At 40.7% G+C, this 27,978-nt stretch overlaps 3 protein-coding genes across 4 annotated transcripts in view; all 3 read right to left on the bottom strand.

Annotated features, from left to right (window-relative positions):
- tex30 (testis expressed 30) overlaps positions 1 to 27,978 on the bottom strand; it is a 153,526-nt gene that overhangs the window by 111,249 nt on the left and 14,299 nt on the right. The window lies entirely within an intron of this gene.
- On the bottom strand, positions 1,185 to 3,596 carry LOC127537011 (E3 SUMO-protein ligase ZBED1-like). Its single transcript, XM_051958569.1, has 2 exons — positions 2,423 to 3,596; positions 1,185 to 2,292 (listed from the first exon to the last, which is right to left on the bottom strand). Exons 1-2 carry the CDS (start codon positions 3,499 to 3,501, stop codon positions 1,599 to 1,601), a joined length of 1,773 nt encoding a protein of 590 aa, XP_051814529.1. The 5' UTR covers positions 3,502 to 3,596; the 3' UTR covers positions 1,185 to 1,598.
- ralba (v-ral simian leukemia viral oncogene homolog Ba (ras related)) lies at positions 12,310 to 27,790 on the bottom strand. Of its 2 annotated transcripts, none has more exons than XM_022196829.2 (5): positions 27,647 to 27,790; positions 16,903 to 17,084; positions 16,058 to 16,266; positions 15,158 to 15,335; positions 12,310 to 14,028 (listed from the first exon to the last, which is right to left on the bottom strand). In XM_022196829.2, exons 2-5 carry the CDS (start codon positions 17,014 to 17,016, stop codon positions 13,906 to 13,908), a joined length of 624 nt encoding a protein of 207 aa, XP_022052521.1. In that variant the 5' UTR covers positions 17,017 to 17,084; positions 27,647 to 27,790; the 3' UTR covers positions 12,310 to 13,905. The 2 variants fall into 2 exon arrangements, with proteins under 2 accessions (XP_022052521.1, XP_051814531.1); XM_051958571.1 differs by lacking the exon at positions 27,647 to 27,790 and adding an exon at positions 27,353 to 27,617.

The following is a 27,978-nucleotide window of genomic DNA, read 5'->3' on the forward strand; positions in this document are numbered from 1 at the left end:
GGCTATAGGAGCTGGAATCGAACATCATACTACCATGGACTCCACTCGACCCCTGAAGGTGTGCTGTGGTATCTGATACCAAATGTTAGCAGCAGATCCTTTAAATCCTTTATGTTGCAAGGTGGAGGGATTGAACTTGTTTTGGCCAGCATGTCCCACAGATGCTTGATTGGATTGAGATCTGGGGAATTTGGAGCCAAGTCAACACCTCAAACTCGTTATTGTGCTTCTCAAATTCCTGAACTGTTTTTGCTTTGTGGCACAGCACATTATCCTGTTGAAAGAGGCCACAGCCATCAGGGAATACTGTTTCCATGAAAGGGTGTACATGTCAGCAACAATGCTTAAGTAGGTGGTACGTGTCAAAGCCAACATCCACATGGATGGCAGGACCCAAGGTTTCCCAGCAGAACATTGACCACAGTATCATACTGCTTCCACCAGCTTGCCTTCTTCCATAGTCCATCCTGGTGCTGTGTATTCCCCAGCAAAGTGATGCACATGCACCTGGCCATCCACCTGGTGCAAAAGAAAACATGATCCATTAAACCAGGCCACCTTCTTCCATGGTAACCTACAATTTTGCTCAGATACTAAAAAACTACACTAAGCTGCACAGTGGCCATACACACACACACACACACACACACACACACACACACACACACACACACACACACACACACACACACACACACACACACACACACACACACACACTGTGTATTCCTATCTTTTTGGGGACCTACCATTGACTCCCATTCATATCTAACCCTAACCCTTACCCTAACCCTAACCTTTACCCAGACCAAAACAATGCCTAACCCTAAAGAAACGTTTTTGCACTTTTACTTTTTTCAGTAACAACAACATGGCCAAGAAAACACTGTTTCCCTGTATGGGGACCCAAATGAGGTCCCCACAAATGACATATGGTTTGGTTTTCCTACTGTTGTGAGGACATTAGGTCCCCACAACCCCTATAATTACCCGTCCACACACACACACACACACACACACAGCATGCTATTATATATATATATATTAGGGCTGGGAATCGATTAAAAAAAATTAACTAATTAACTGCATTTTTTTAAAAATTAACTGCGATTAATCGCGATTAATTTCTTTAATCGCGATTAAAAATTATAGTAATTATAAAGTATAATGACCACACAAAAAAATGCCATAACAGCGTTTATTCTCACAAAATGTTGCATTGAAAGTGCATTTATAACATTTTTAAGAACGTGTTCAAATATAAAGCTTAAAAAATCAGCTTTTCAAAGTGCAATAATGATTCAAAACATTCAAGAACAGTTCCTTAATGTAAACAGTGAAGACTGACCTTAACAGTCAAGCTGCCACAAATAGCTTATTCTTATTATTACTCGATGTGAACAATATGCTAACATTGATCTTCAGCTGTAGGGAATAAAAAATTAAACTTGAAAAGTCAAAAATGTTTAGCTGAAAAATATTAAATCATTTGTGTGACTGTAACTGTATTCTGTACTTGTTCATAAATGTGTACTTTCTATTTGTTCAGGAAAATCTTCAGTTAGCTGGTACTCTAGGCCAATACTGATTCAGTCAGTTTAACCAACTTGTCCTTTGCCCTTGTCTTTCACCTTGAGCCAACTGCTAAGGCACACCAGTCTCTCCACATTAGCAGAAGATAGAGATGCCCTCTTCTTTTGAACAACATGTCCTGAGAGGGAGAATAATCTTTCGCAGGGCACAGTGGTGGCAGGTGAAGAGAGATACTTGCGTGCAAGAAGTGCTAGTTTACCATATGAGCCCTTTCTATTCAACCACCACTGCAGAGGGCAGGCATCCATTTCAAGTTTGGTTTCTGACCTGTACCGGTTTATCAAACTTAGGTTGGTCTCTTCCTCTTCATCGGCGTCTGAATCTGATGATGATAGTAGGAAGACCTTTGCCTTCTTTGCAGGTACATCTGGTACATCTGTTGTTTCAGGACTTGGGGCCTTGGGCTTTTCTTTCTCTTTTAGTAGATCTGCTATGGAATTCCACACATCTCCTCTCTCAGTTTTAGGCAGGCATTTTAGGTCCTTAAATCTAGGATCCAGAGCTGTTGCCAACTTCAGCCAGGCGAGGTTGGAATTTTCTTTTCTCTTTGCCAGGTCTTCTGAAAAGAGTTTTTTCCACTTAACAATATGGACAGGATCATCCTCTGATGGCTCCATGACACGAAAGAGGTGGCAAAAGGCAGGAAGCACAACTGAGCAGGAGATGTAGTGCTCCCCACCCAGTATTTCTGTGACATATCTGTAAAAAGAAACAGAATCATGAGTGTTTAGTTTTTTTTTTTTTTTTGAGCTTTTGTACACTTAACACACTTAAACACTTAAATGTGGAAACAGTAAACTATATAAAAAACAAGCAAACAAAATCTCACCTGCATGGTTCAAGAAGCTCTGATAACCGCTGAAGCTTGGCACATTCTTGGTCAGTCAGCATGGACAGTTTACTGTGCTGCTCTCTCAGTGTTGCTCCTATTGGTTCTCTGTTTTGCAAAACTCTTTGAATCATGGCTAAAGTTGAGTTCCACCTTGTTGGGACGTCTTGAATAAGTGGCTCTTCTTTTTGATGGTGTGCAACTTGCTGAGCGTTAAGCTCTCGGGTGTTGGAAGGACTGTGTTTAAAATGGCCAACCAGTTTTCGACATTTGGCCAAGACAGCGTCGATGCCACTATCAGATAGTGAAACACAGATTGACCGTTGTATCGCGTGTGCAGTACACGGCAAATGCTCATAGGGCAGCTGCCTCACCGCGGCAACCATATTACGAGCGCTGTCAGTTCCCAGAGTGGTCACTTTGTTTTCAATGCCCCAATCCTGTGCAATATCTTCGAAGTGCTGTGCGCACGCCTCTGCGTAGTGGCGCTCGGTTGTTTTGCTGACAGTCAGTGCAAATGATTGGAGACACCAATCGTTGTCTATAAAGTGAGCTGTTACTCCCAAATAATTATCGTTACCAAAAGAAGTCCAGTGATCTCCTGTAAGGGAAACATATGGTACTTTTCCCAAAGCCTCTAGTTTTTCTGTTCGTTTGTTGTCATACAACTCCTCAACCCGGGACATAATGGTTTTTCGAGCTGGTAACTTGTATGTCGTGTCTCCCGTAGCAGCTTTAATAACTTCACATAATCCGGCGTCTTCCACTATGTTCACCGGTCGGCAATTTGTTGCTATCCAGCAGGTAATTGCATCAGTAATCCTTTTGTTAGTCTGTTCAGAGTTCACCCCACCTCTTGCCCTGTACTGCTCCAAAGTTGTTTGCCGTGATCCACTGTCTGACTTCAACACGCCGGGATGTTTTGCTTTTAGGTGATAAAGCAATGACGAATTACTGCGGTGGTAATTAAATTCCCCTTTGCAGTAAATACAGGTAACCTTTGTCTTGTCCAAAGCTCCATCTGGCAATATTTTGAACTTAAATTGTCCATTTAGAAGTGATTCTCTGTTCTTTTCCATCGCTAGCTCAAGTTTGTTTTTATGTTAGCCTCCTAGCCATAGCGGAAGTGACTCTTCTTCGTCTCTGCTTACTACGCACTGGCGCGCTATTGCCAACTAGTGGTGGCTTTTAATTAATGCGTTAAATAATTTTAGTGCGTTAAAATGAAAAAAATAACGCAATTCGTTAACGCGCTATTTTTCCCAGCCCTATATATATATATATATATATATATATATATATATATATATATATATTCTTTTTCAGTGAAGGTCACTGTTGCCCATGGTTGGGTATGATCAGCAGACCAAGATAGCGACGAGACTGAAAATCAAGCTCCCTCTGTAGGTTTTTATCACCGCTGCATATCTCTGACTTAATCTGAATTCCTGAATCTCTCATACTCCACAGAACTGAGCAGTCGATGCAACTTACAGTAAAGATAAATCACTCTGGGCATGCATATAAACCAGAGCAGAAGGTTGCCTATTCTTTGATCAAAGTCCTATGAGACCTAGGTAGATAGCATTTACCTGCAAAAGAGCAATATCACATCTGAATAACCGTTTGATATCTTAGTTATACCTGGCCTGTCGTTACATAATTGCCATCTAATTTTCCAGCCTCAGTGTGCATGGTATGTAAATGTTATGCTTCCTGGAGTCCACCCCAATACCTGAGGGAGGCTGCGATGTAGGTGTACAAGAGGCCATCCGGCAGCAAAGTAATTGGGGAAGCGGAAAGCCTGCTGATTAGTATGGAGATCAAAAGTGCTGCTGTGGAGGCAAACTTCAGCTAATCCCATGGCGGCTGGTTGGGTCAGCACCTTCCAAACAAACAAAATGAATGGATAATACAGCAAGAATCAGAACAACATACCCTCACACATTTGATAAAGCACAGAAAAATAGAAGAAAGAAATATGTTTCCTCCAAGATATCAGACGAAGTCCCCAACCAACGAAATATGCGCCAACATAATGTATAATGATGAAGCCCTCGCAAAGTTTACAGATCAATGGAATACAGGAGGTAAAATAATGTTGATCATCTCATAATATTGGCACATGTCAGTGTGCACATACTATATGCATATACTGTATACATATACTAGATCAGCAGTCAGTTCTCACTGTCAGTTTTGGAGAAATGTGCAGGTGTAAAGATCTGAGCTTTAACAAGGCCCAGTCTGTTACGGCGGGATGATCACGTCAATCTATCTCTGAAACAAGGCACTTCTGGTCCTTAGTGGTGAGCACCAGGGAGGGACATATTATGAACTTATGACAGGATGTTCAGGAATGTGCTGGAAAATGTGCGATCCACAGTGGTTCCATTTCAAAGACTACAGTGTTTAAGGAAAATGCTGCTTATGTCTTGGTGCTGGATATCACAGAACACCTACAGATGTCTTCAAGAGTCCATGTCTCGGTGGGTTGGAGCCATTCTGGCCGACTTGAAGACCCAACAGTGAAGTAGGCAGCAGTGGTCATATTCTTTTGGTTCATCATGTGTCAAAGGGCAGAATACCAGATGTGATGTCAATCCAAAGGTTCATCATTTGCAACCATGCATGCACAGCATTTTGAAGTGATTTTATATTTTTATTACTCGTAAGACTTAATTACACAAAACTTTTCATTCCAACCTTGACTGAAAAAAGTTCTCGAAGTTTGTGCAGGACTTTGTAAAGCATCTATTTTGCCACATTGCTCATATCTCATCACACCTGACAGCCGAATGCATTATGCCCACGGCATGAAGAGGCCTGCTGCGTTGAGGTTTCTAACAACACACCCCTGCAGCCACATGTGTTCGGACCGAACACATTCTTCTTTAATGGCATGCGCACACACACAACAACAACTTAAGTTCCTGATGCAATTATTGCTCATACACCTCATGCAGATAAATGTGAGCAGTGCTGTGGTATCCTGCTGTTCCCTATTATAAATAGCCTCTAATGAGTCGTTACTTTCAAGACCACCAATCCGCCTTTGACGTGAGTTATGTGTTATCATGGTTCTGAGAGCACACTGCCAGGAATCATCAGACAGGGAAATTATTGCCTCTTTCGGTTTAATCTGCCCTGACCACAGCCCTGTATGTTGCACTTAGATTGCATGGAGGTGTTTGAGAGTTGGACGACTTGTTTTTTCTCCTCCTGACTCTCACTTTGTTTGGGTTATTGAGACACCATGGAGAAAGTCTGGCTCAACACAGACTTCTTCATGCCTCCAAATGGCAATACTCATAATACATGATGTGTTTTTTTTGTTTTTTTTTGCATGTATGTTATATTCATTCATTGAGATGTGTAAGTTGATATATTGGTTCTAAGTACCAAATGTGGATTTTAAATATACATCATATGCAGTATAACAACTACTAGTTTAAGGGGAAATTGGAACCTAATTTGTTTACTTTCCCATTTTTACGCCTCACACTCTGGTATGGTCTTATTTCAGAGAAGACACATTTCTGTAGTAGCTGACACAACATGTAAATGCTGGTGAGTCCACTCAGATGCACTTACGTTTCTAACCTGGTGGACTCATGAGGACCACTGATCAAAAACATTCTCTAAGCTGGGCTCATCACAAGAGGACCTTGTTGCACAGGCAGTCTGTGTTAGGGTCTAGACCTTTGAACCCGTACACTCCACAGAGTTCAGAGTGTAAAGAGCTGACTATTCTGTGATCTGCATTAAATATTAACCACTAAAGAAATTAAAGGCTATCTAAAGTAAAAATCAAGTGAATATTTTTACCTTGTAGCATGTCCATATGGTGTTTTTCATATGCTACAACCGTCTCAAAATCTTGGAATTTTTCCGGAGTTTCAGACAAATCGAAGGATCCGATCCTGTCAGCTTGCAGGGTGACACAGTCTGTGTCATTATTCTTCTTCAGAACCAGTTTCCAGGTCAAATGTATGGCTGAGTTACTTCAATATTACGATTGCCATTGGGCAGCTTAGTGTTGTTTTACAGTGTTTGAGCAAAATTGTAGCTGACCGAGTGAACACGAGCTCCTACAAAGTGGAGATGGGTGCATCGATTTGTGCAGTCTAGAGTAAGCAATAGCATAGAGTTACAGCTAAGCCATTTTCAGGCAGGAACAGATTATTTCCATGGAAAAACACCAACAACTTCTAAATGTGTAACTTTGACACACAGAGATGAGCTCTTAGTGGATAAATGACTGCTTCAGCTGAACCAAGGCAGAGATGGGAGCATCATTCACCGTATGCATTTGATCATGGGAACTATCTTTTTGCAGAATCGAAATTGATCCATTGTGAACAGCTATTTGTTTCTTCTTCCATATATCCTTCTAGAATATCCAGATGTAATTATATCCATAATTAAATCTGCAATACGTGTACCACAAGCCTCTCCTACAACATATTAATTTTGATGCCAGTTGTAGACATACAGAGGAATGTTGACCAGCTTGTCATGTAAACTGCTGAAGGATGATACTGTCATTTTGACATTGAGAGAGAAATTTATTGAAAACCTCAGATACCTTGAGAATTATTGCAGCACCACAGGTGTAAATTAGAGTGAAACAAGGTTGTTGGCTCTTCCAGGCAGCTCATCTGCCAACAGACACTGACCTTTACTCTCCTGCTTTGTGAAAAGGTGCAGCTACGACATCTTGGCATTGCATTCGCATATAATGGTAAAGGAGATGTTACATTCCCTTCCTCATCTGCCGTTTTGTATGGATGTCAAGGGTTGGCTTAACGTATATATCAACTGATGTGGCCAGGGTGACAGGCTTGCCTGACCTCCGGCAATGCTACCTTTAGAATATAGCTTCAGTTGTCTCAAATTTTCAATGCACCTGCATGCATCCAGCACATTCTAAGTGCCTCCAACTCTCCTGGTGATATTAACTGCATAAACTGGCAGACTGCACAGAATACAAAGTCCCAATCAAACCTGCACTGTGGTTTGTTTGTTATTCTGCAGCAGGCCGGTGGTGGTTGTGCGAGATTTAATCAAGCTAACCACAGTGGATATGGCATCCGTAATTACGCTTTGACACTCAAATTGGAAACTGTGGATACCTGATGGCTGTGTAAGGAGTTAATTAATCAGCTGAGAGGGAAGGCCTTCATATATGCAAACAGCTGGGGATACAATGGTAAGGATCAGACATTACTCTTTTAATTACTGTTACTTAGCATTTTAAGCAGTATGTAAACAACTAAAGTATGTGTAAGGCAACATTATGTACACTGTTCAGCCACAACATTAAGAAACATTAAAACCAGACAGGTGAAGTGAATGTTATTGGCCGTGTGGGTATAATGCAATGTTCTGCTGGGGAGCCACGAGTCATTAATGTGGACGCTACTTTGACATGTATCACCCACCTAAACATTGTTGCAGAAAAGTTTTAGTAGTTTTTATGTATCTGTTTGGAGCTATAACTCCTGTAGGACACACACAAATGGAGGCTGTTGGGGGCTAAGGAGATAAAAACGTCGTTTCATTTTGCACTTTATGCACCGACCATGCGGCTGTCATGTCTCCCACAGTAACTAATAACTTACAGAAAAACAAGGTTCCGTAAAGAAATATTTCGTCCATTGTGCAGCCTGTTTGAAGCCGCACTTGTGCAGATGGTGAGAGAACTGAAGCTTAAGATAAAACACAAGATGTAAAAAACAAATTAAAAAAAAAATCATTTAAATGCAAAGGATACGTGGTTTGTTAAAAAACAGGGAGCACTGTCAGTGTGATCCCGCTTTCAAAATTTTAAAAAAAGTTTAAGCTTTTCCTAGCAAAACAGACGCAGTACCAATTTGCTAAGCATGTTTCAAATGTTGTTGTAATTTTGAAAGCAGATAAACAGGACTGTTGACCTTTATGCATCAGTTTAAATGGTTACCTACAATATTTCCACTTCTTTTTCTGCGCCACATAATGTATGCAGTTCATGGTAACTGTCAGCAATTATTTTTCTTTATTGGTGCACCGGGAGAGGGTTCCAGAGAGCACAACACAACCTCCAAGTTCAGGCTAGTAGATGGCAAACTTTATGAAAAGAGAAAACAGCAAAATTCATGTGAAAATTGCTAAGATTAATGCTTTCACTTCCTAGTCCATATTTGCCACTACCACCAGACTAAAGGTGTATCAAGACACAATTCAAGCAGCTTTCGTGATTTTGTTTTTAATTCAGAGCAGGTAGGGTGAAAACCAATTTATCAGTAAATACATGCAAATGGGATTATAGCACTTAACAAATTCACCATTTTTATTTGGAGGAAAAAAAAACAGTTTCTGACAGGTTAAATTGATGTTTCTATGCAGCTTACGTATTGCTCATGAAAGTGAAGGTTTGATGAGGCGAGCTGGTAAGTAGGAGCTCATGTGAATTGCACAGCGCACCTTAATACACAGTGTTTGCTTTGGCGTCAAATAAGAGATGCTGGAGGGTTTCTTTCATTAATTTATGCCACAGTGAAGAGTTGCATCAGATCCTGCTAATTAGTTTGCGTCTCCCATGTTAGTGATTATGGGAGGACAGTGCTAATTTATGTAAACTGCCAGTCTCTGTCTCTGGTGAGATGTGGGAATAAGGTCTGCCCATAAAAAAAAATGTTGTTTACATGGCTGCTTGATATTTTACAGCTTAACATCATCACTTTGCAGCTTTGTTTTCTATATATATATAATTCGTTATAATCACAAAAATGAATCAAGCATTATTAGATCACAGAAGCAGCAGCTTACATTATTTTGTCCAGTTCTTAACAATCAAAAGAAATAACTGTTAGACCATTTGTCTCATATGAGGATTTGACACATGTACCGGATCATCTGAGGCAGTGAGTCCCCAGCTTTTGGGCATGTGACCTCCTACATAAAAGCAGTTTCTGATTGGCTCAGACATCAACAAGCTGTTAGCAGCTCCAACGACGAGTGATTTCCCTTTTCAACTTCTCTGATTTAAATAATTGGTTGAGGCACAGAAGTGTCTAATTTTTTCACATTAAAAAGCCTAGATTAGAAGTTCCAATAACAAAAACAAATCCCCACAGCATCTATTTATGAATGTGAACAAATATTATCACTGTCCTCAGCTTTAAATAAAATAGAGACTGTGTTTATTAACATTTAATACAAAATTCAGCACAAACAGGTCAACTTGAATGAAAGGGCTCCACCAGTATTATACAGAGTGGAACAGAGAGGCATGGAGGTGGACTACCATTACGCTATGCCCATTATTTCTATATAGCTGCACTGCTGCTGAGAAAACCCTGCAGACAACACATGAAGACGTCGTCTATACTGAAGACGTCCTGAGGGATGGCCTTACTCTTTTAAATGGCAAAAGTGAAGGGGAAAATAAGACCCAGTTCAAACAGTCTGTCTTTCCTCCAATAGCATCATTTGTGCTGTAGTGTGGAGCTGCTGATAGTTTCGCTATTACAGCCACACAATGCAGGTTGAGGTGCTATAGGCTGCTCGTGACAGACCAGACAGGCTTGCTTTCTCCCTCTGACAGCGATAACAACAACAATACACTGCATAAGTGTTTATATTTGGGTGTGATATGGTGTCACGGTTCACTTTTAAATTGTTTGTGTTGCAATTCCTATAGAATAAACTGATATTTTTGCTGTCATCTTCACAACAGTGATTTTTTTCCCCAGTATTTATGTCTGTTTAAACTGTAGTAATTTGTTTTAGAAATGAATGGTAGACTTGGTAGTTTGGGGATTCAAAAACAGGATAAGAAGATTGAATTGATGACTAATTGTGCAATACCATTATAATTAACAGATACACACATAATTGTAAATGTCATTAATTCTGCATTGAGTAAATGTTTAACAAGGGCTAATAAACATTCCCTCATTCACTCAATCTACAGTCACCAGTGAATGGAGCCTATAGTCAGTAGGAGCACTAATGATCCAGAGGGCAGCATACAGCCGAGTGGCTCTTCAGAACACCAAGACTGCCATCCCATGGTCAAAGAGTGAACAAGAGTCTCCCCTCTGAGACGCACCGTGCAGACAGCAGGATATGGCACAGTCGCTAAAATAGGAGTTATTCTCTGTCCATTGCATTTATCTTATAGGTCGAACACAATTCCACCGAGTCTGTTTCTCTTTCTGTATAATGAAGGACTGTGATGGTGCTTTATCACTTGAACATCCTCATTCCCAACATTAGCTCAGATATAATGAGGGTTACTCAGAGGACGGGGGCCCTCTCTGCAGAATGATAAAAGACCCGAGAGTGCGCCGGTGACACTGCATCGGTCATTAGCCTGGCTCACTTTGCCCTTTCATGTATTTCTAAATAAGTGCCTTCCTGTGGGTTTAACAGACCACCTAATCTGCCTACTTAGAGGTGCAGGAGAAGAGTGGAAATCCGGAGAGGTGAGTGTCAGCCAGGTAAATGCGCTTATCAGAGCTGTGACATGTTTAGCCGCTGCAGGCTTTCAAACCTGGTAGGTTTCGCAGGTGATATGAATTATGGGGGATTAGTGTGTTTGTGAAGTGTGGAGTAAATGTGGAACAGTGGCTCCCATTAATGTTAGAGGTTTAAATCCCCACAGCATTTCTATATACACTCTCTCTTTTAAGGTCGAACAGTGGATTTAAGAATTCACCTGGCGCTGGCCCGTCTGATCAATACTTGTAAATATACCATTGTGTCCAAAAGACCCGAGAGGCAACAGTCTTATCTCTGATGCTGTAAAGATGTAGAGCCGGGAGCTGCTGCATTGCCAAAAAAATGGGCGATTGATTTGAGGACATGCGGGATATTTGAGTGTTGACACCAAAGGGTGACTTAATGGCATAACTGTGCTGGAAAAGATGAAAATTTGTATTCCCAGAAGGTTATAGAAAAATCACAGAATGTTGACAATGCCTACAGGAATACTCCAGAAGAGGAAAGCAGAGTAAGGTCTCTACACTCCAAACTCACTTTTAAACAAGAGAGACACAAATAATTCCAACAGGAACGCTGCAGAAATTTGCTTGGTAAATTTCCCCCACTTTCAATTTGGATCTCAGTGCCAGTGGGCTTCAGCATTCTGGAGTGAAACACAAGCTGCTTTCACATACTTGACTACAGCGGATGTGCAGTCAGTCTAAAAGCGGGTGGTTTTCCCTTCCTTTTACATGCTACCAAGGACAGGCACTTCCTCTTATCCTTCGCACGAAAACTATTTTCAAAGTGATATATGGTCAGTTTTTTTCCTGGTGATGTAGTCAGCCCTGTTTTCACACTGTGAAATGAGTTTCACTGACCTGGCCAGCCCCAGGGGTTCTGCGATGACAGCCCACGACTGGTTCATCTGGCGGATAGTGTTACATAATTCCTGCCATGTAAGATAAGGCTGTAAGGTTAATATCGTTGGTGGTAGTATATCACTGTCAAATTAAAGAAAAACAGGCCGTTGGCACTCCTCTGGATGGCAGAGGAACAATCAATGTGAAGTGAGTTAACTGGTGGGTTATTTGACTAAATTGGGGCACAGGATATACTCCAGGAACCAAGAAATGACAACCGTAGCATTTCACTTCAGCAATTAATACCAGTGTAGCGTCCAAACACCAAGTAGTGTGAGCAGCTCCAATACCTTCACCTGCCAGCAGAGGGCAACCTGCAGCACAAAGTCTACTTAAGGTAACCAGCCCAGATATGCTAAAGTGGACCAAATCTAAATCTGCCATTGTTATGGTTGTAATATAAAAGATGAATTAAGATTCCTTCAGTCAAACCATTTCCATTTTCGTTTTGAAGATTTGCAAAAAAAAAAAAAAAAAAAAAATTATGTCCAGTGCTTACAAAGAAAACAGCATTTATTCAGCAACAGTCTTGCTGCAGAGAGATAGCATACTCACAGTAGTAGGCAATAAAGAAGAATGGGGGGCATGTTACACAGAATGGTTTAGGCAGTGGTAGAAACATCTCATTTACTGTAGCACTTGTTTAAACAGTTCAGAAACTGGCACCCTCATCAACACTTCACTCAAAGACACAGTAAGGTAGTAGGGTTTTCTGATAAATGTACATACACTCTGTTAATCAACACACATACTGTACATCCACAAACATAGTTTGATTTTTTTTGTGTGATTTTGTTGGCACAGACTGCTTAAAAATATCCAGCAAGACTCCACTCAGCAGGAAGTCTGCTTCTTAGGTATTGGCAATGTAGTGCATGTTATTTAAAAGACAAGGGATAAAATGGAACATTAAAATATTAGGATTAATAAGAAGTTACTGATTACAATGCAGAAGCAGGATGGCCTCCTGGATTGTCAACACCTGTCTCACAGCACTGAGCCAACAAAGCTTGAAACTTCAACAGTACTGTAAAACAGGAAGGAATCTGCACAGTGGGGAGGATGGAAAAGGCTGGATTACACAAATATGACAGAGCACCATCAAGAACGACAGGTTGACTTTCTTCTCTTATTAACTCCAAAAACAAAAGTAAACTAGTAGCCACATTATGTTTTCTTCACAGCCTCAAAATGTTAAAATATCTACATGATGCTCTGTGACTTCAGAAAATTGAATTTCTTCAACAGAAATGTGGGGATTTTCAGTCACCAGACATGTCATTATGCAGCTTTCTTCATGAAAAACCGCAAATCGTCATTTGATTAATTTGTGGTTATCATGTCAAGGCTGATAAATCTGACAATCAAATAAAACAACCCTGTTTGGCGACAACTCCTCTGATTGCAGAGCACTGTATGAATCAATGTGAAACTGGGGAGAGAAAAAAAAACGCTGCCTTGAGGGCTCAAAACTGAAAATATTTCAAAATGCCATTCCAAACACGTTCTGACGTTGCCGAGACACGAGTCTGGAGAGATCAATGGAAGAGGCCAACATGTTAAACAGACAGGACAGTAAGTGTCATCATTAATGAGTCACATATGACAGACAGCAGCATTAGAATTCCTTGTAAATTGATGAACATAGAGTCAAGTGGTGACTTCTCTGACAAAAAAAAATGCGGGTTAAGATTTAGAGCCGGTACAGAAATTAAGGGCACTGTTTACTTGACAAAAGACACACTGAACCAAAGTCGAAGGCAGTAGAATCGCTGAGTTAAACAGTGGAGAATGTCTTGAGCAGCAGAGTTAGTGTCAGTGGCAGTTTGGTCACTGGCTTACTGTGGGCCATCAAGCACTGCAGTCCAAGTCACAGTCACAACAGCGGTATTCTTCCAATGAGACAAAAACTAAGTCCAATTTCATTAATTAAAACTGGCAACAAAGTGGTTGAGATTGTTCTAAACACTAAACTATAACAAGCTATTAAAAAGTCTAATCAAATTTCATTCAAATGACAATGGCAAAGACGCTCTGCTTTGTTCCCCAGCATTACAGTTGTATTGTGGCTTGTTAAGGTCCATGAAGAGTTCAAAGTAAACAGCATCTCTCTCTGAAACTCTTCTTGTTCTTCTTGTTCTTTCCTTTTCCATTTTTGTCTTTGTTTTCTGACATTTTCTTGCCTCGTACTTCACGCATCAGGTCAAAGAACACCTGGAGAGAAATCAATGAAGCACTTTCACTTACAACTGTCATAACATGCAATTTGTGTAGTGACGAGAGTGAAAATCCTGAATTTGGATGAAATAAATGTCAGTTTCTAGTCTGGTTCAGCACTTTGCAAAAGTTTTAGATGTCTCTAGTATCTGTGTTCTCGTATCTGATTCGTCCCAAATTCGTTTTGCAGCATGACAATGACCTTAAGTCTACAGTCAAAGATCTCTAATCAAAGGCAAAACAAGTATTTCAGCACACAGATGTCATCATTATCAAATCAGAGTGGGATTACACAAAGACACAGAAGAACTGAAGCTGCCAAAATCCACAAAAGATCTGAACAGGATCACAGAGATGCTTTGAGCAACGTACATCCCAAGCACCTTGAAAAACTGTGCAACTATAACTAGCAGACATTGTGCTGTTTAATTGGCAAACTAGATGTCATTTCAGGGCTACAAACTCTGACCTTTTTTTGAGAGTGTGCGAGTTAAAATTTCAAGCAGTGGCATCAAGGATGATCATAAAGCTGTACTGGTATTGCTCTAAACAGCAGAGAGGGCTACTGCATGAACCACAGCAGTGGAAGGTAGTACTTTCATAACTTTGGTGTACCCTTTCTTGTGAAATGCGGAGAGCACCTACATGCGCTGCTCACAGAAAAGACTGCATATAAAAAAAATAATAAATCACTGATTCATCTGGGACAAATCTGGCATTACAACGCTCTAGTTTAAACTCGTCTCAAAACAATATTTGGTTGCTCACCTGTCTGAGCACCGCAGCCACCCAGCAGAAGCTACCACACACTGCAATGTGGGGCGTTTAGGGAGCATCAGTAAATTGTAATGTCTCTTGATTAGAAGATTTTTCAGCAATCGATGTGTTTTGCCAATAACAAGGTGGGAGGTGCGACAAATTGAGAAAGTTGGTCGCACTGGTGTTATCAGTAAAAAAACGTTAGCCTGGAGCGCTCACTGCATTTAGTTCTTTTCTATGTTTTGCACTTTGTATGAAGTTAATAGCTGAATACAGACCATCCACAATCGGAATTCTCTTTGTACTTTTAGTGCATAAGACTTCAGCACAGTTCTCTACACTAAACATAATGTGTGAACATTCGCACCTTGTCGACGTTGGCTCTAGTTTTGGCAGATGTCTCTACATACTGGACGCCCCACTCCTCGGCCTTCCCACGGGCCTCGTCCACAGACACCTGCCGACGCTCCTCCAGGTCTGACTTGTTCCCCACCAGCAGGAGAGGTATCTTGTCTTCTTCTGCCTTCACCCGCAAGATCTGCTCCCTGCCAGTGCAGCACAAATTGGAAATTGTGGGCATTTTCATTTGTTGCCTTGCGATTTTTGTTTAAGACATAATCTGACATGATCGGTGCTTCTTGAAATACAACTAAAATCTTTTCCAGGTGTCCTAATAAACTGACAGGGAACATTTTTCTGAAAGCTGATTAGCAGGAGCAGCACGATAAGTCTGTTGTCAAAAATACCACATTGTTTTTCCAGCCTAATTTACAACATCACATGTGTCAGAGTGAGTGAGGCTGATGTGTTATACTGCAGCATTTTGCCGGTGTAAATGATGCCGTTGACTAAAATTAGCATGCGAGGTTCACGCAGATGATGTGTTCTGCCACAACACATTCACACCGACATCCTTCTCTCACATATCATATAACACAGTACACCAAAAAATAAAAAAATAAAAAAATATCAATGCAAAGCTGTGGTGCAGGTTCCATTTTAAATGCAAAGCTCCTAAGCAATCTTCCTATCTGGATTTACATTAATAATTTAAGGCCACATTCTCTGGACTGTGTAAAACCACCCACAAAAGAACAGGAAAAAAATGTAAGTGGTTCCTGTATACTGTGGATACATTCCACAATGAAAATGACAGAAATGAAAATGACACTTACTATATCAGTATCAAAAATTACCAACATATTGCTCTAAAAGTTAAGGGTGCGAAGCTCTAATAGGTGTTAAATTTACGTGTGCGCATCAGTACCTGAACTCAGCAGTGGCAGTAAAGGACTCATGCTCTGTGATGGAGAAGACCAGCAGGAAGCCCTCGCCACTGCGAAAATAGTTGTCCCTGATAGCAGCATAGTCTTCCTGGCCAGCTGTGTCTAGGATGTCGATCTGGACCTCCTCTCCATCCAGGACCACCTTCTTCCTGTAGCTGTCTGCCTTGGTTGGCTCATAGTCTTCCACAAACTGGGGATGAAAAGACATCATCAGATATGTTGAACCGTAAAAGAGGCTATAGGCAGCATTCACATGACTAAAGCATTAGTGAAGCCTGAGAAGCTATGCAGATGGAGCACACAGCAGCACCGGTTAACACACACACTTCAGACAGATAACTGACAAATTCAGCCGATATGCTGTTTGGGAGCAGAGCCAAACCGAAACGGCCTCTGCCCTCACTTGAGTGCTGTTGCCACAATAAAGGACATCTGTAGAAAGGAAAGCGAGGGACTTGTCCCAACAACTTTCAGAAGCTTAGCACCTCTGTGACGTAAGAACCACTGTCATTTCTCATTCTCATGTGACTGATAGCAGCTTCACAGTTTTCAAAAAGAACACTTCTTATAACTGTTTCACATTAACACCTTTTCGTTGGTGACCTAATGCAAATTCAGCTTTAAATTTAGCGATGACTTAGTTGAAGACTCAAACTTTGTCGGTAAGTGATATCTAGATTACAACATTAGAGTAAATAAAGGTTAACTGCCTGGACAAAGTGGTGCAGGTGCTTATTCCTCATGTTTATTGTTGAAACGTCTACTTCTCCATCTTTCTTGAACCAACAGCGGTTTTTAAGTTGCACATAGGGGTGTGCTGACTCACCTCATCATACATGAACTGCAGGGTGAGGGCAGATTTCCCCACGCCTCCACTTCCCACCATTATCACCTTGTGCAGCGCCAGAGAGCTCTGGTTTTTACTTTTACCGGTGGCCATGACTGGATTCTTCTTTGTATCTTTCTTACACACTCAGACACATGCGCACAAACACACACTGACACAACCTGTGAATGACAAGACCGGAAACGTATCAGTGTCCCGTACAGCGAATAACTTGCATGCATAGATAACACAAACGTATGGACAAGTGCAGGGACAGATGGCAGTTGTTACTCAACAGCTTTCTCTATGACAGAAACTCTCTGTGCCAAGGCTCTAGGCTTTGCTCCAGCAAATCTTGAATCTTAACCCCCACCATTTCCATTAAAGTGCCAAATTGCCTACTCATGAATCCTAGAACTTTATAGAGTTCGCCATCAAAAGGTCATTGCTACTGATCAGAAGTAATGAAGCCATCATTCTCCACTGCTAGGAGGCATTTACGAATGCATTAAAATTGGGCGTCATGTGCTAAACTCGTTAAAAAGAAGGAAGACGTGACTGGCCATCTATCTGCTCCATAATGGCCCTGCCCTCAGAAGGTGAAAGCTCAGAGCCAATTGCTTTTGCCTGACTTCAGTATCTTCTGTCAGATACAGCTTCCAACAGCGTGCAAACTGACTACGCTGTAAATGCCTGCCTGTCATGTCTTAACTTGCACTTCATTTGGATGGACATGAAACTATTGTATTGGCAGTGTAAAATGTGCACAGGGTTCAAAGCCAGTCATCAACCTGTCCTTATCTATTAGCGGTATATATTGCAGCCAAGAACTCAGTGTTATATTGTTTATTATTTCTTAGAAGCCAACTCATCTGACTGGTATGAATAAGTGATGTACAAAGTATTGATTCCTCTTATCAAATGGTGAAAACTTTTTAAAAACGGAGGTGGAAACCTACTTTAACATGCTGTTCTTTCAGGCAATAGACCAACTTTGCAGTTAGTATCTTAAAACTAAAGCAGTGAACAATCCCTCACAGGAAAAAAAGTTTAATAGAATGCATGCTTTCAACATTTAGTAGTCCACGCCAATGATTGAGATAGCTGTCTAATTTATCATTTAACCCTTCAGAAACAGGCTCTGGCATTTTGTCGTGTTGTTTTGTTATTGTTACTGTTGGTGTCATCTGTATTATAGGGTCCATCTTGTGTCCAACAAAATAGTTAATAACCTGTGTTTTTATGATACAGCAGAACTCAAACGCTGCGCTACACTGACCACGAAATCTATGCAAACTGTTCAGGGAGTGGATGTGTGTTTTAGGTGGTGACACCTTCGGTACACATAAAGGTGCTGGGTTGTAGCAAAACAAGATGGTGAGCTTTTGTTTTGGGATTGTGGTGTCTTCAGTTTCTGGACCCAGCACTTGTGTGAAAAACAGAAATACAAGACTGATCAGTCTGTACATTTGCAGCCCAGATCCCTGTGGCGAATACATACCACTTATGTGCTGCTCACATGCCTGGTATAGCCAGTCTAAGTGATTATAAGGGAAGCATTGCAGCTCCAGCTCCGTGAATGGTCCGACATATTCAGCATAGCCACTGGGAAAACCCGTCACGTCTGAAAAGCCAGCTGAGAATTCCACTGTTTGATGTCTGATTAATATTCATTACATTCAGTATCCACAGGTTAATCCTCATCTCTGAGTTAGTATCATCTGGGCTGCACCCTTTGTGATCTTGCAAGACACGTCAACAATCAGCAACCACTGTAGCTCTACACCTTGTCGTTTACCTACCTTACTACCAACTAGGAATAGCCCGAATAGTGGTTTCTGGCCTCCGAATATTCGTTCCGCCCCCTAACGCCCCACCCGGGGGGGATATTCGGATCCTGAAGAAACTGAACGAAGTGAAGCATGTCGTCAGAGCCGACAGCCACCCGGCCATTTGGGTGGTGGAAACAAACACGAATGGAGGAGCCGAGATGAGCCGAACACGACGGAATGAGCCGAAGGCAAAGGGAAGAGACGAGCTCCGAATATTTTCGTCTGTGGGGAGCAAGGGGTGATCCCATAGACATATGTGTATATCTCATAGACATATGTGTATATGTTTCTGTGATCACACAACGGGATGAGCCGATGTGGGCCGAAGGCAGATGGAAGACAGTAACGCCGCATATTCTTTCCGCCCGGTAACGTCCGGGGTGGGGTGGGGGGGGATATTCGGATACCAAAATGAATATCCGGATACCGCCATAGCGAACGAATATTCGGGTCCAGCCCTACTACCAACTAGGTACAGGCAAGCATCTGGCAGATAAGAGTTCTGACTAAATACTGTTGCTACAACATGGGACAATTTTTCCCCATTACGGCCTACCCTTATCATTTTATCTCCCTGTAGAAAGAAAAACTCATCCCTCCTCTTGGGATGTCACACTAATGGGAGCACTGAGCTGATTTATAGCATTATTCAGAATCTGCTCCTCCCTAACAGTAAACATTTCATTTCATATAGTGTCACCAGTCTGCACTGAGCAGTGCAAATGTTAAGAAAAAACCTCATACCTTTCACAATGAGCTTTTCATTACAAATGCACAGAAAATGTCAAAGCCTCACAGAAATCCTGAAACCAGCTATAAAATCCTTGTGTAAAAATCAACAGCTGCAACATTTCCTTGCACTGTCCAAAACAGGGATGTTAATGGTTCATTGTTAATCAATTACTTGTTGTTCAATAATCTAATTGATTCAAAAATATATTCACGAATAAGGTAGAAGACAAGGGACATGCATGTCAGACAATGTACTGTGCATTAGTTGTAGTTCTGGGTAGCACCATCAGATGGAACTTTTTGCTATTTAATGAGTTGAAAGACTGCAGTTTGTTTGCTGTGTTTAATATCAAGTGACTTGAAGAGGCTGTTCCTAAAACTATGATTGGTGCCTGGAAGCTAAGAGCATTGTGGGGCTTTAGCTAGCAGTGGGCCATCATTAGAATAGGTGGATTTAAATATCCATGCTTGCATGTCATACCGTACATCAGAAAAAATCATTAGTATGTCCCAATGCATAGTATTTAAAATGTAGCATATCCTACTACGTCCATTCGGATTTTGCAGCATGCAAACCAGCATGCTTTTCTGGCCATGTTGACCCACAATTCTCCAATATGTCACAATGTCTCCTACAAGTGTAAACAAACTTAAGCCTCAGAGAGTGCACAGAGACGACATTTCACATTTTACACAAATGAACTAGGTGAAAGTTAGAGGCGTAATATTACAAAATAGTAGTATGTTCTAAATATAGGCATGCTGCATGAAACAGCACATTACTAGAGGACAACTGTAGTACATATTTACAGTAAAAAGACAAAGTATACGATTTGAATACGATTTTTCGATTCGCCAGAGACAGCAGTGAAGTCCTGCAGTCGGATTAATGCAACTGAACCGATTTTATGGCAAATATAAATATAAGTGGTTAAAATAGCGTCATGAGCACATGGGAAAACATCCAGTGCACTTAATTAGCTTTAAGGATTAATTGATTATTGATTAATAATGTGTCCAACTATCGAATAAATTATTTGTTTAAATTATGCAACACCAGTCTAAAAGTATAACGCATGATTTGCATCACACTAACCACCACTTCACTACTGCAGATACAGCATGACGACAGAGTTCCACTCTCCCTGACCAGGAAGTTAAGCACGACCTGTGCTCTTCCTGTCTTTGTTATCAGTAACCAGACCAGTGAAAGGGCTCATGGGAATAATACCCCCTACACAAGCATAAACACAAAACTACACACCTTCTAAAAGAACATATGTGAAAGTCATGTTTGAATAATTTACTTGTAACCCACTTCCTACACGGACTGCAACACTATAAATACATCAATACCACCAAATAAACTGAGGGAACAATAAAAAATGCTTAGTGTAGAGTTTCCATAGGAAATTCAGACAACAGAGGAGGGGTCCTGTCAAACTTCCACCAGCTGCACTGCAACACAAGTCACATGCAGGGTAAAAATGGAGGGCATTGGCAAAAGGAAGGAGGAATTAATATTTAGGCATGACCCAGATATGGAACTGGAGTGGTACTGGCCCTTTTTAGGGGATGTGGGGTTACAGCGAAGGAGGGGTACAGTCTAACAGACCACTCTGGTTGCTAGGCTCCTGAAATATAGATGACACCAGTGCAGTGTAGGCAACAGGAATTCATTAAGATTCCCTTTGGAGAATAGCCCAATGTTCCATCCACGCTCATTTTAACACTTTGGCAAGGATGCACCAAGATTCAATAGGACTCACACAGACACTAATAAAATATTACAGCAAACATATAGTGTGAAATAACCCACATCGATGCTGCCAGGCCATGCATATAGGACATTTTCTTAAAATGGTATGACCTCCAATCAGCCACTCTTATTTCTATGTATGCTTTAATCGATGAAGCATTAGCAAGAATCTGCTCTTGTCAATTACAAATGTTATCATTTAAAGAGCTGATTCTACAGAGACAGAAATTCTGACTGGTATTTGTTCTTAAAAAGTCTGAATGTATCCTCATGCTTCATGTCTTGACAAGTACCACATATCTAGGAGTATACTGGTACAAACAAGCCGTGTTAGGGACAGTGATGGTCAATTTCAGTGTCATGGACTGGCATGCCGAGATTCCACTCAGAGGGGAGCAGAGCCAGTGAATTTATCCATGTGTGTGAATCCAAGACATCTGAGCCATACTTACAGAGAGCCTAAGGATGCACACTCTCTCCATTCCTGAGATCCCAGGGGTGAGAGGATTTCCTCTCCCCATCTGATGAAGAACACAGGGGCTTTTCTGGCCCAATAAAAACCCTCCAAATTCCAAGGATCTGTAAAGGAGATTAGCTGTTTCTCTCATCTCCTCTCAATACCAATCACCTGAGTCAATGAAAACACTCCAAGGTGGCTTTGTGACAGTGTGGTTGAATAGGAACACTGCTGTGTGGAGTGGAGAAAATAATCGAAATGCGGCTGAAAAACATTGATATTCATCTGACACTACTAATTCTTGTTGTATTCAAACAGATTCGCCCTTAATAATTTTGCTGCCAGAAAAGCAAAACTCTAACGCAACAACTACAAATCAACTCTTGCTGTATCCCACCCAATTTCTACCACTCCTAGACTGACATTTTTTTCTACTCCAGCAAATGTGACTGGAGAGGTTAGCCCTTGGACTCTGGGCAGCTAACGAGTCATAATTAAAACTAGCTGTGGCCAAAACAATATAACCTAGTTGAGTCACCTCAGACATGAGGTAACCGTAAGAATGGATCTTCTGTGACACACAGCGACAGGAATTCCAAGAACCTAAGAGTTGTTTATCACAGAGTTACCAACGATGCATAATTCAACAGCAAACTGCTGCTGGGTGGTTGTAGAAATGTGTTTAGTCTTTAAGATATAGCAGTTTTAATGGTCACCACTAGCGGCAATCAGGACATGATTTAGTCTACTTAAAAAGACGGCAAGCAGCAGCCAGGAAGACATTTTCAAAAAGCAGCCCACAATGCATACTAACAACCCTTGGCCAGGGAAGTGTACAGAGGATCCTTTGACAAAACTAGGCAGTGGAGACCTAAATCCTCTCTGTGTTACAATCCTTCCTACTTCAGCAACATGAAGTGGACTGCTTCTACCCCTCCTCAAAAAACATTTCTATTCTAAACCATTTTCTTTTCTCATTCATATGGAAATTATCATCAAGGTGCAAACAGTGCTGTGCTTACTGATCCCCATAGTGTCAGAGCAATGACTCACGCAAAACAGGGATTTAGCCCTCACACAACAGACATCCTTTCTAACCTCCCTGCTGACACCGATGATCGTCTCCAAACACTTGTGTCTGTCCTGTTACTTAAGCATTCCACTAGACTGATTCCAGACAGACAGAAAGAAGCATTCAGATCTCAGCACACATTTATTCACAAATCTATTTGTTCCCGGTGAGCAACTCCCAACTGCCCACCACTTATCGCCAACTTGCTATATATTTTTTTTCCCTTTTGCCTGCCAGAAAACACAACAGGCTCAGTTGCATACCACCTACACCATGGCAGAAGCCTGTGGTGCTATCATGGTTTAAAATGAGGTAAGTTGTACACCGTGACAGCACTGCTGAAAAAAACAACCCAAAATCCCCACAGTTCTTGAGCCTCAGCTCAGACGTGCTAATGGAGCCGATGGTGCTGGGAAAATTCAGTGCTTGACACTTTCTCTACCATTCTGAAATAAGGCTAACGGTCAGCCTCAAACTGCTGTACAATACTTCCATACTGGAACCATGTAGCACACTATAACCTAGATATGTACATACATGGGTTTATTGAAAGGACAAGGGAAGTAACCTGTTACGTAAAGTCAAATCTTCCGTCTTTGCCACCAGGTTTTACATAAATGTGCAACCTGAAATACATTTATAGTCTGAGACAGCCTCTCAGTCTGTGATAGTGAAATGATGTTCTTGTCTGAAGGAGTACACAGCACAATCTGAGTGCAGGTGTGTATCAGTGGATATTGGAGCAAAGAGACCGAGTCAAGTAGTGTGAGCGGTGACAGGCAAATCAAAGCTCTCTACATACCCAAAAGTAAGGTTACCCAAATCCTGTATTGTCAGGATCTGAATACTAACATGACACAGACAAGCTACTGACATTGTCAAATGACCAAACACTTACTTAAAAGATGCTTACATAATTAAAGTGACAGAAATTCCTGATTCAAATTCTCTACCTCAAAACATTGTCTAACCAGCTAACTAACAGTATCTGTACAGCTCTGTTGCACTAAGAGTGGATAATGCATATCAACTGCACAAATTGAAAATGAATGAAAGAAACTGGAGCAAATAGAAAGTGAGACCAAGGTCTTACAGAGAAGCAGCTGTTGGCTAGTTTTACCTTTAGCTGTGGCTAACTCTGCTAGCTTTGTCACAGCAAAGGGATTAGCCTAGAGCTGCTTTTGTGTTTCTATGAAGATATGCTGCTGAATTTTACTCAGTTCCGCAGTGGCAGTGCATCATTACAGAAATGTGTTGAACACAACATGGACATAATGTAATTAAGAAGGTCATGTTTTTCATAAATGAACTCTGTGTTTCTGCTTTTTAATTCTTTCCAAGGAAAAGTCTCTAATGTAATCAGAAACATAGCAGGGGGAAAAAAGATTGATTTCTTCTTGGGCTCTCATGGTAAATTAAGGATGTGGATGTGTAACGGTTACAATTTTAAGGAGGCAAACTGTCTACACAGGTAGACTCTGAAACAGCCTAACTGAGGTAAACCTGTACTGAGGCACTGGATGCCAGCTTAAGTTCAACTTAAGTTGAATTATCATCGGGTTCTGCAAATACATATTTGCATAACTTGTTCCTCTTCCTTGTAGGAAACAGGATGCAATGCTTTACATAAATGGTCCCTTACACATACCAATCCAATGTAACTCATCTTCACGTTGTAATTGTTGTAAATAACAGTTTGTTTTGTGAGATGACTAAATGCAAAAAAAACCTGCATTTTTTCACTCTCTGTAAGTAATTAACTGACAGCCACACAAAATATATGGGGTTCTTTTTGCCCCTGCTGACTAAAGCAGACAGTTGATGATGGCCAGGTATGCACCGACCTCATCCGTCTCCTGCACATAATCACTCACTTTGCAAGTTAAGGAAAAAAATAAAGCAATTCTGCCCTTGCCCTGTGCTTCCACTGCCAACATCATTAGCAGATGGTTTTTGACTCCTGTGTTATCACACACTAAGAATCCAGGTCATTCAGGAACCTCATCAGAAAATGAAACACTGATCTGAAGAGCAGGTGAAGCTCTTTCATGTGAGCTAATCAGGCTGAGGCCAAAACAAAGGAAATGAAGTGGAACACATTTGCCATATTATGATGATATGGGGTAACAGGAAGGAACCACACGTCTTAGTATTAAAAAAAATACAGATGTGAGTAAAGATCAAGACATGGTTGGTGCACAGAGATATACTTCCAATAAGAGTAGCCCAAAAAATAATTTACATAATCACAATCCTTATCTCCAAGGATTCTGTAATAATTCACAAATACGAAAATCATTTGGACACATTTTATATTTACAACTTGAGTGTGCTTTGTCAGACATAAACTGAAGGAAGAACAGAAGTTTTGAACGCCTTGCTTTTTTGTTGTAGGTTAATCAATAATCATTTTGAATTAAGAATCGACTCTGAATCAGATGTTCTTGAGGTTGCCAGAGATTCCCACCTTCAAGGCCTTTCTTCATCTTTGATATCGTTTCCTTGCTGTGGGTGTACAGCAATGAAGAAAACTGTATCCGTGCCAGAATCTAACACAGTCCAGTCGTAGGCTTTCCCATGTAAACCATCAAACAGTTTTCGATAAATGAGGTAACTGCATGTTATGGTGGGAAGAACAAAAAATACTTGGGCAGTGTAACTATAAAAATATCAGACTTCAGTAGTTCAAAAACAAACCAGAAGGAGCCCTGCAAGACTGTCAAATAATTACTGAACTGGTTTGACTGAATATGCTGCGACTGAGCTGAAATCAGCATTGTGCTCATGAGTTGTTATGCGGGGTTGGCTTCTCATAATTTTAGGAACAATCATAAAACAGCAAGCTTTTGCATCTCCCGGGTTGTTTAGATTAGGCATTAGTCACCCCTGAGTCACACAAATCTGGATGATGAATTATATTTGTCACTTTCCTGTGATAGGAAAGCCGAATTGGTATTATTAATTAGACGGAACAAGCGTGTGTTACTTGGCAAACACTGTCTTCCTCCCACTCAAACACAAGCTGATAGGAACTGAAAACATTAGTCATCTACTATACGGTATACTGTTACAAGTCAAAGGCTAAGATCTAAAGATTTTGCTTAGGTATCTTAGGTATGCCTCTTTTAGAGCCCCGAAATCCTCTCTTAAATGTTTCTAAGAGTAGAATGAAAACTTATGGAGATGCGGCATTCTTTGTCCTCATAGCTTTCCAGAGAAGATTTCTCCAGTAAATGGATTCAAACGAAACCTTAAAACTAGTCTGCATTTCAGTAGTTTATATATGGTTTCGTGTAATTAACTGGTATTTCATTTTATTGTATTTCACTGCCTTATATTTTAATCATTATTTTTTTTAAATATCTATATTACTCTCCTATTATTTATGTAAATCATTTTGAGTAGAACTAGTGCTATGAACTGTGTCATACAAATAAAGTTATTATTACAGCTATGGAAATAATCATTAGACCACTGTGACCACCATTTTTGGCATCTTCCTTTGTGGTTCTTGGTGGACCCTTATGACATTTTTTCTTCTTCTTTCCTCTGTTTTGCTCATTCAAGCCTGTTAGCAATGGCACTCACACTGTATCCATCTTCATTTAGCACCAAGACAACTATCTTCCTGTCTCTCATTATAGGCATTAATGATAATTTACTTTGGATGATCTGTTGACATGACAAATAAGACGTATATAGCAAAATAACAGTGACTCAAACACTGTTTTTAGTTATCTAGTGTGAATTTTGAAATGTAGTTATTACCCACTATGGCAAATTCTAACAACTGTTGCTGACAGAAAGAAAGAAATGGCCTAATAATTATTTAAAAGCTGTACAATAAACATTCTCTACTTTGACTAAACTTCTACCTCCTTTCAGTTTCTAGACTATTTTGAATTTATATACAGTGACTGAATAGTCACTACTTAAAGGAGACACTGGTTTCCAGAGACCAACAAAGATCCAACTCTATACAATAAAGGACACTAAACTTTATGCTTAAATTTAGTAAATTAGTCACAGAGAATCAACATTATGACAAACAAAAACTGACACATTTGTCTAATTGTCATTTTGGGGTAAAAGCTGCCTTCACACTGCTATTATGGAAACTGGCTGTTTTGCTGACACTTGGAATTACAACGACATTAGCTGTAAAACCCCTGAGCCTCGCTTGGGTGTGTCATCTCCACAGAGGAAAACTTTTCAGCTATAACCACTTAAGAGTGATTCACGACGGGAATATAAATTACAGCTGTACATTTGTTTTTTTTACCAACTAATCATCGTTAAGCCTTCGAACACATCCATGTTACATTTGAGAAACGGGTGACTGAACTCTTAGTTTACACATCAACATTAACACAAAAAGCTCATGAACACGGACTTTGGTTAACGCTACTATCGTTATTGCTACACAACCTGACTGCACTGCAACACCACAACGTCCATTAAATGAACGCTGACACACACACAAACAGTAGTTCACTGAAACAAGGGAAGAAAACTCGCCGAGCGACGACAAATTACAACAAATGTCCCCATTAGCGACGCTAAACAGCAGTTAGACTAGCTAATGTACGGTAACTTACCGAGGACTAGCGTGACGTCTAATGTTAGCCTTCTGTTGTAGCCTTTGAAAATGGACACAAATAGCAGCTAGCTAACCGAGATAACTGAAATAACAAGATATTTATACTAGCCACTTATACTCAAGAAAAATTAAGAGTTTTTGGACCCATCTTATGTTAAACGGTCCCCCTCTGGGTCCACTGGTCGCTCAGCCTTCCTTAAAACAGGTGTGGTAGCGCTACTGCTTCTGTCTAAAGGCCCTGTGAAGAAACACACAGTTTTCCCACCACAATAGGAAAGTTGTGAAGCCTTACCAAAGCAGGATTCGTATTTCTGCTCTTGGTTGATGCTATCTTGCTGACTGCATTAACAGCGCAAACCGAGGCATTGGCTCTCCAAATACAAACCGCTCCTGCAACAAAAGCCCCACCTTCAGGATGGAAAAACTACAGATGCCAGGAAGGGACATTATTGTGGCCTCGCCCCCAGTGTACCTCAGTGTAGTTTGGTTTTCATACAGTGTGCTTTCCCTGAAGGGGAAGCCCGTGTCAGTTCACACACAATACAGGAAATATTTGGCTGCACTGTCTCATATTCTATTCAGTGGTCATAAATATAATAAACATGTTTAATTATAATATGTGTC

Source organism: Acanthochromis polyacanthus, chromosome 14 (assembly GCF_021347895.1).
Source record: "Acanthochromis polyacanthus isolate Apoly-LR-REF ecotype Palm Island chromosome 14, KAUST_Apoly_ChrSc, whole genome shotgun sequence".
Taxonomy (NCBI): domain Eukaryota; kingdom Metazoa; phylum Chordata; class Actinopteri; family Pomacentridae; genus Acanthochromis; species Acanthochromis polyacanthus.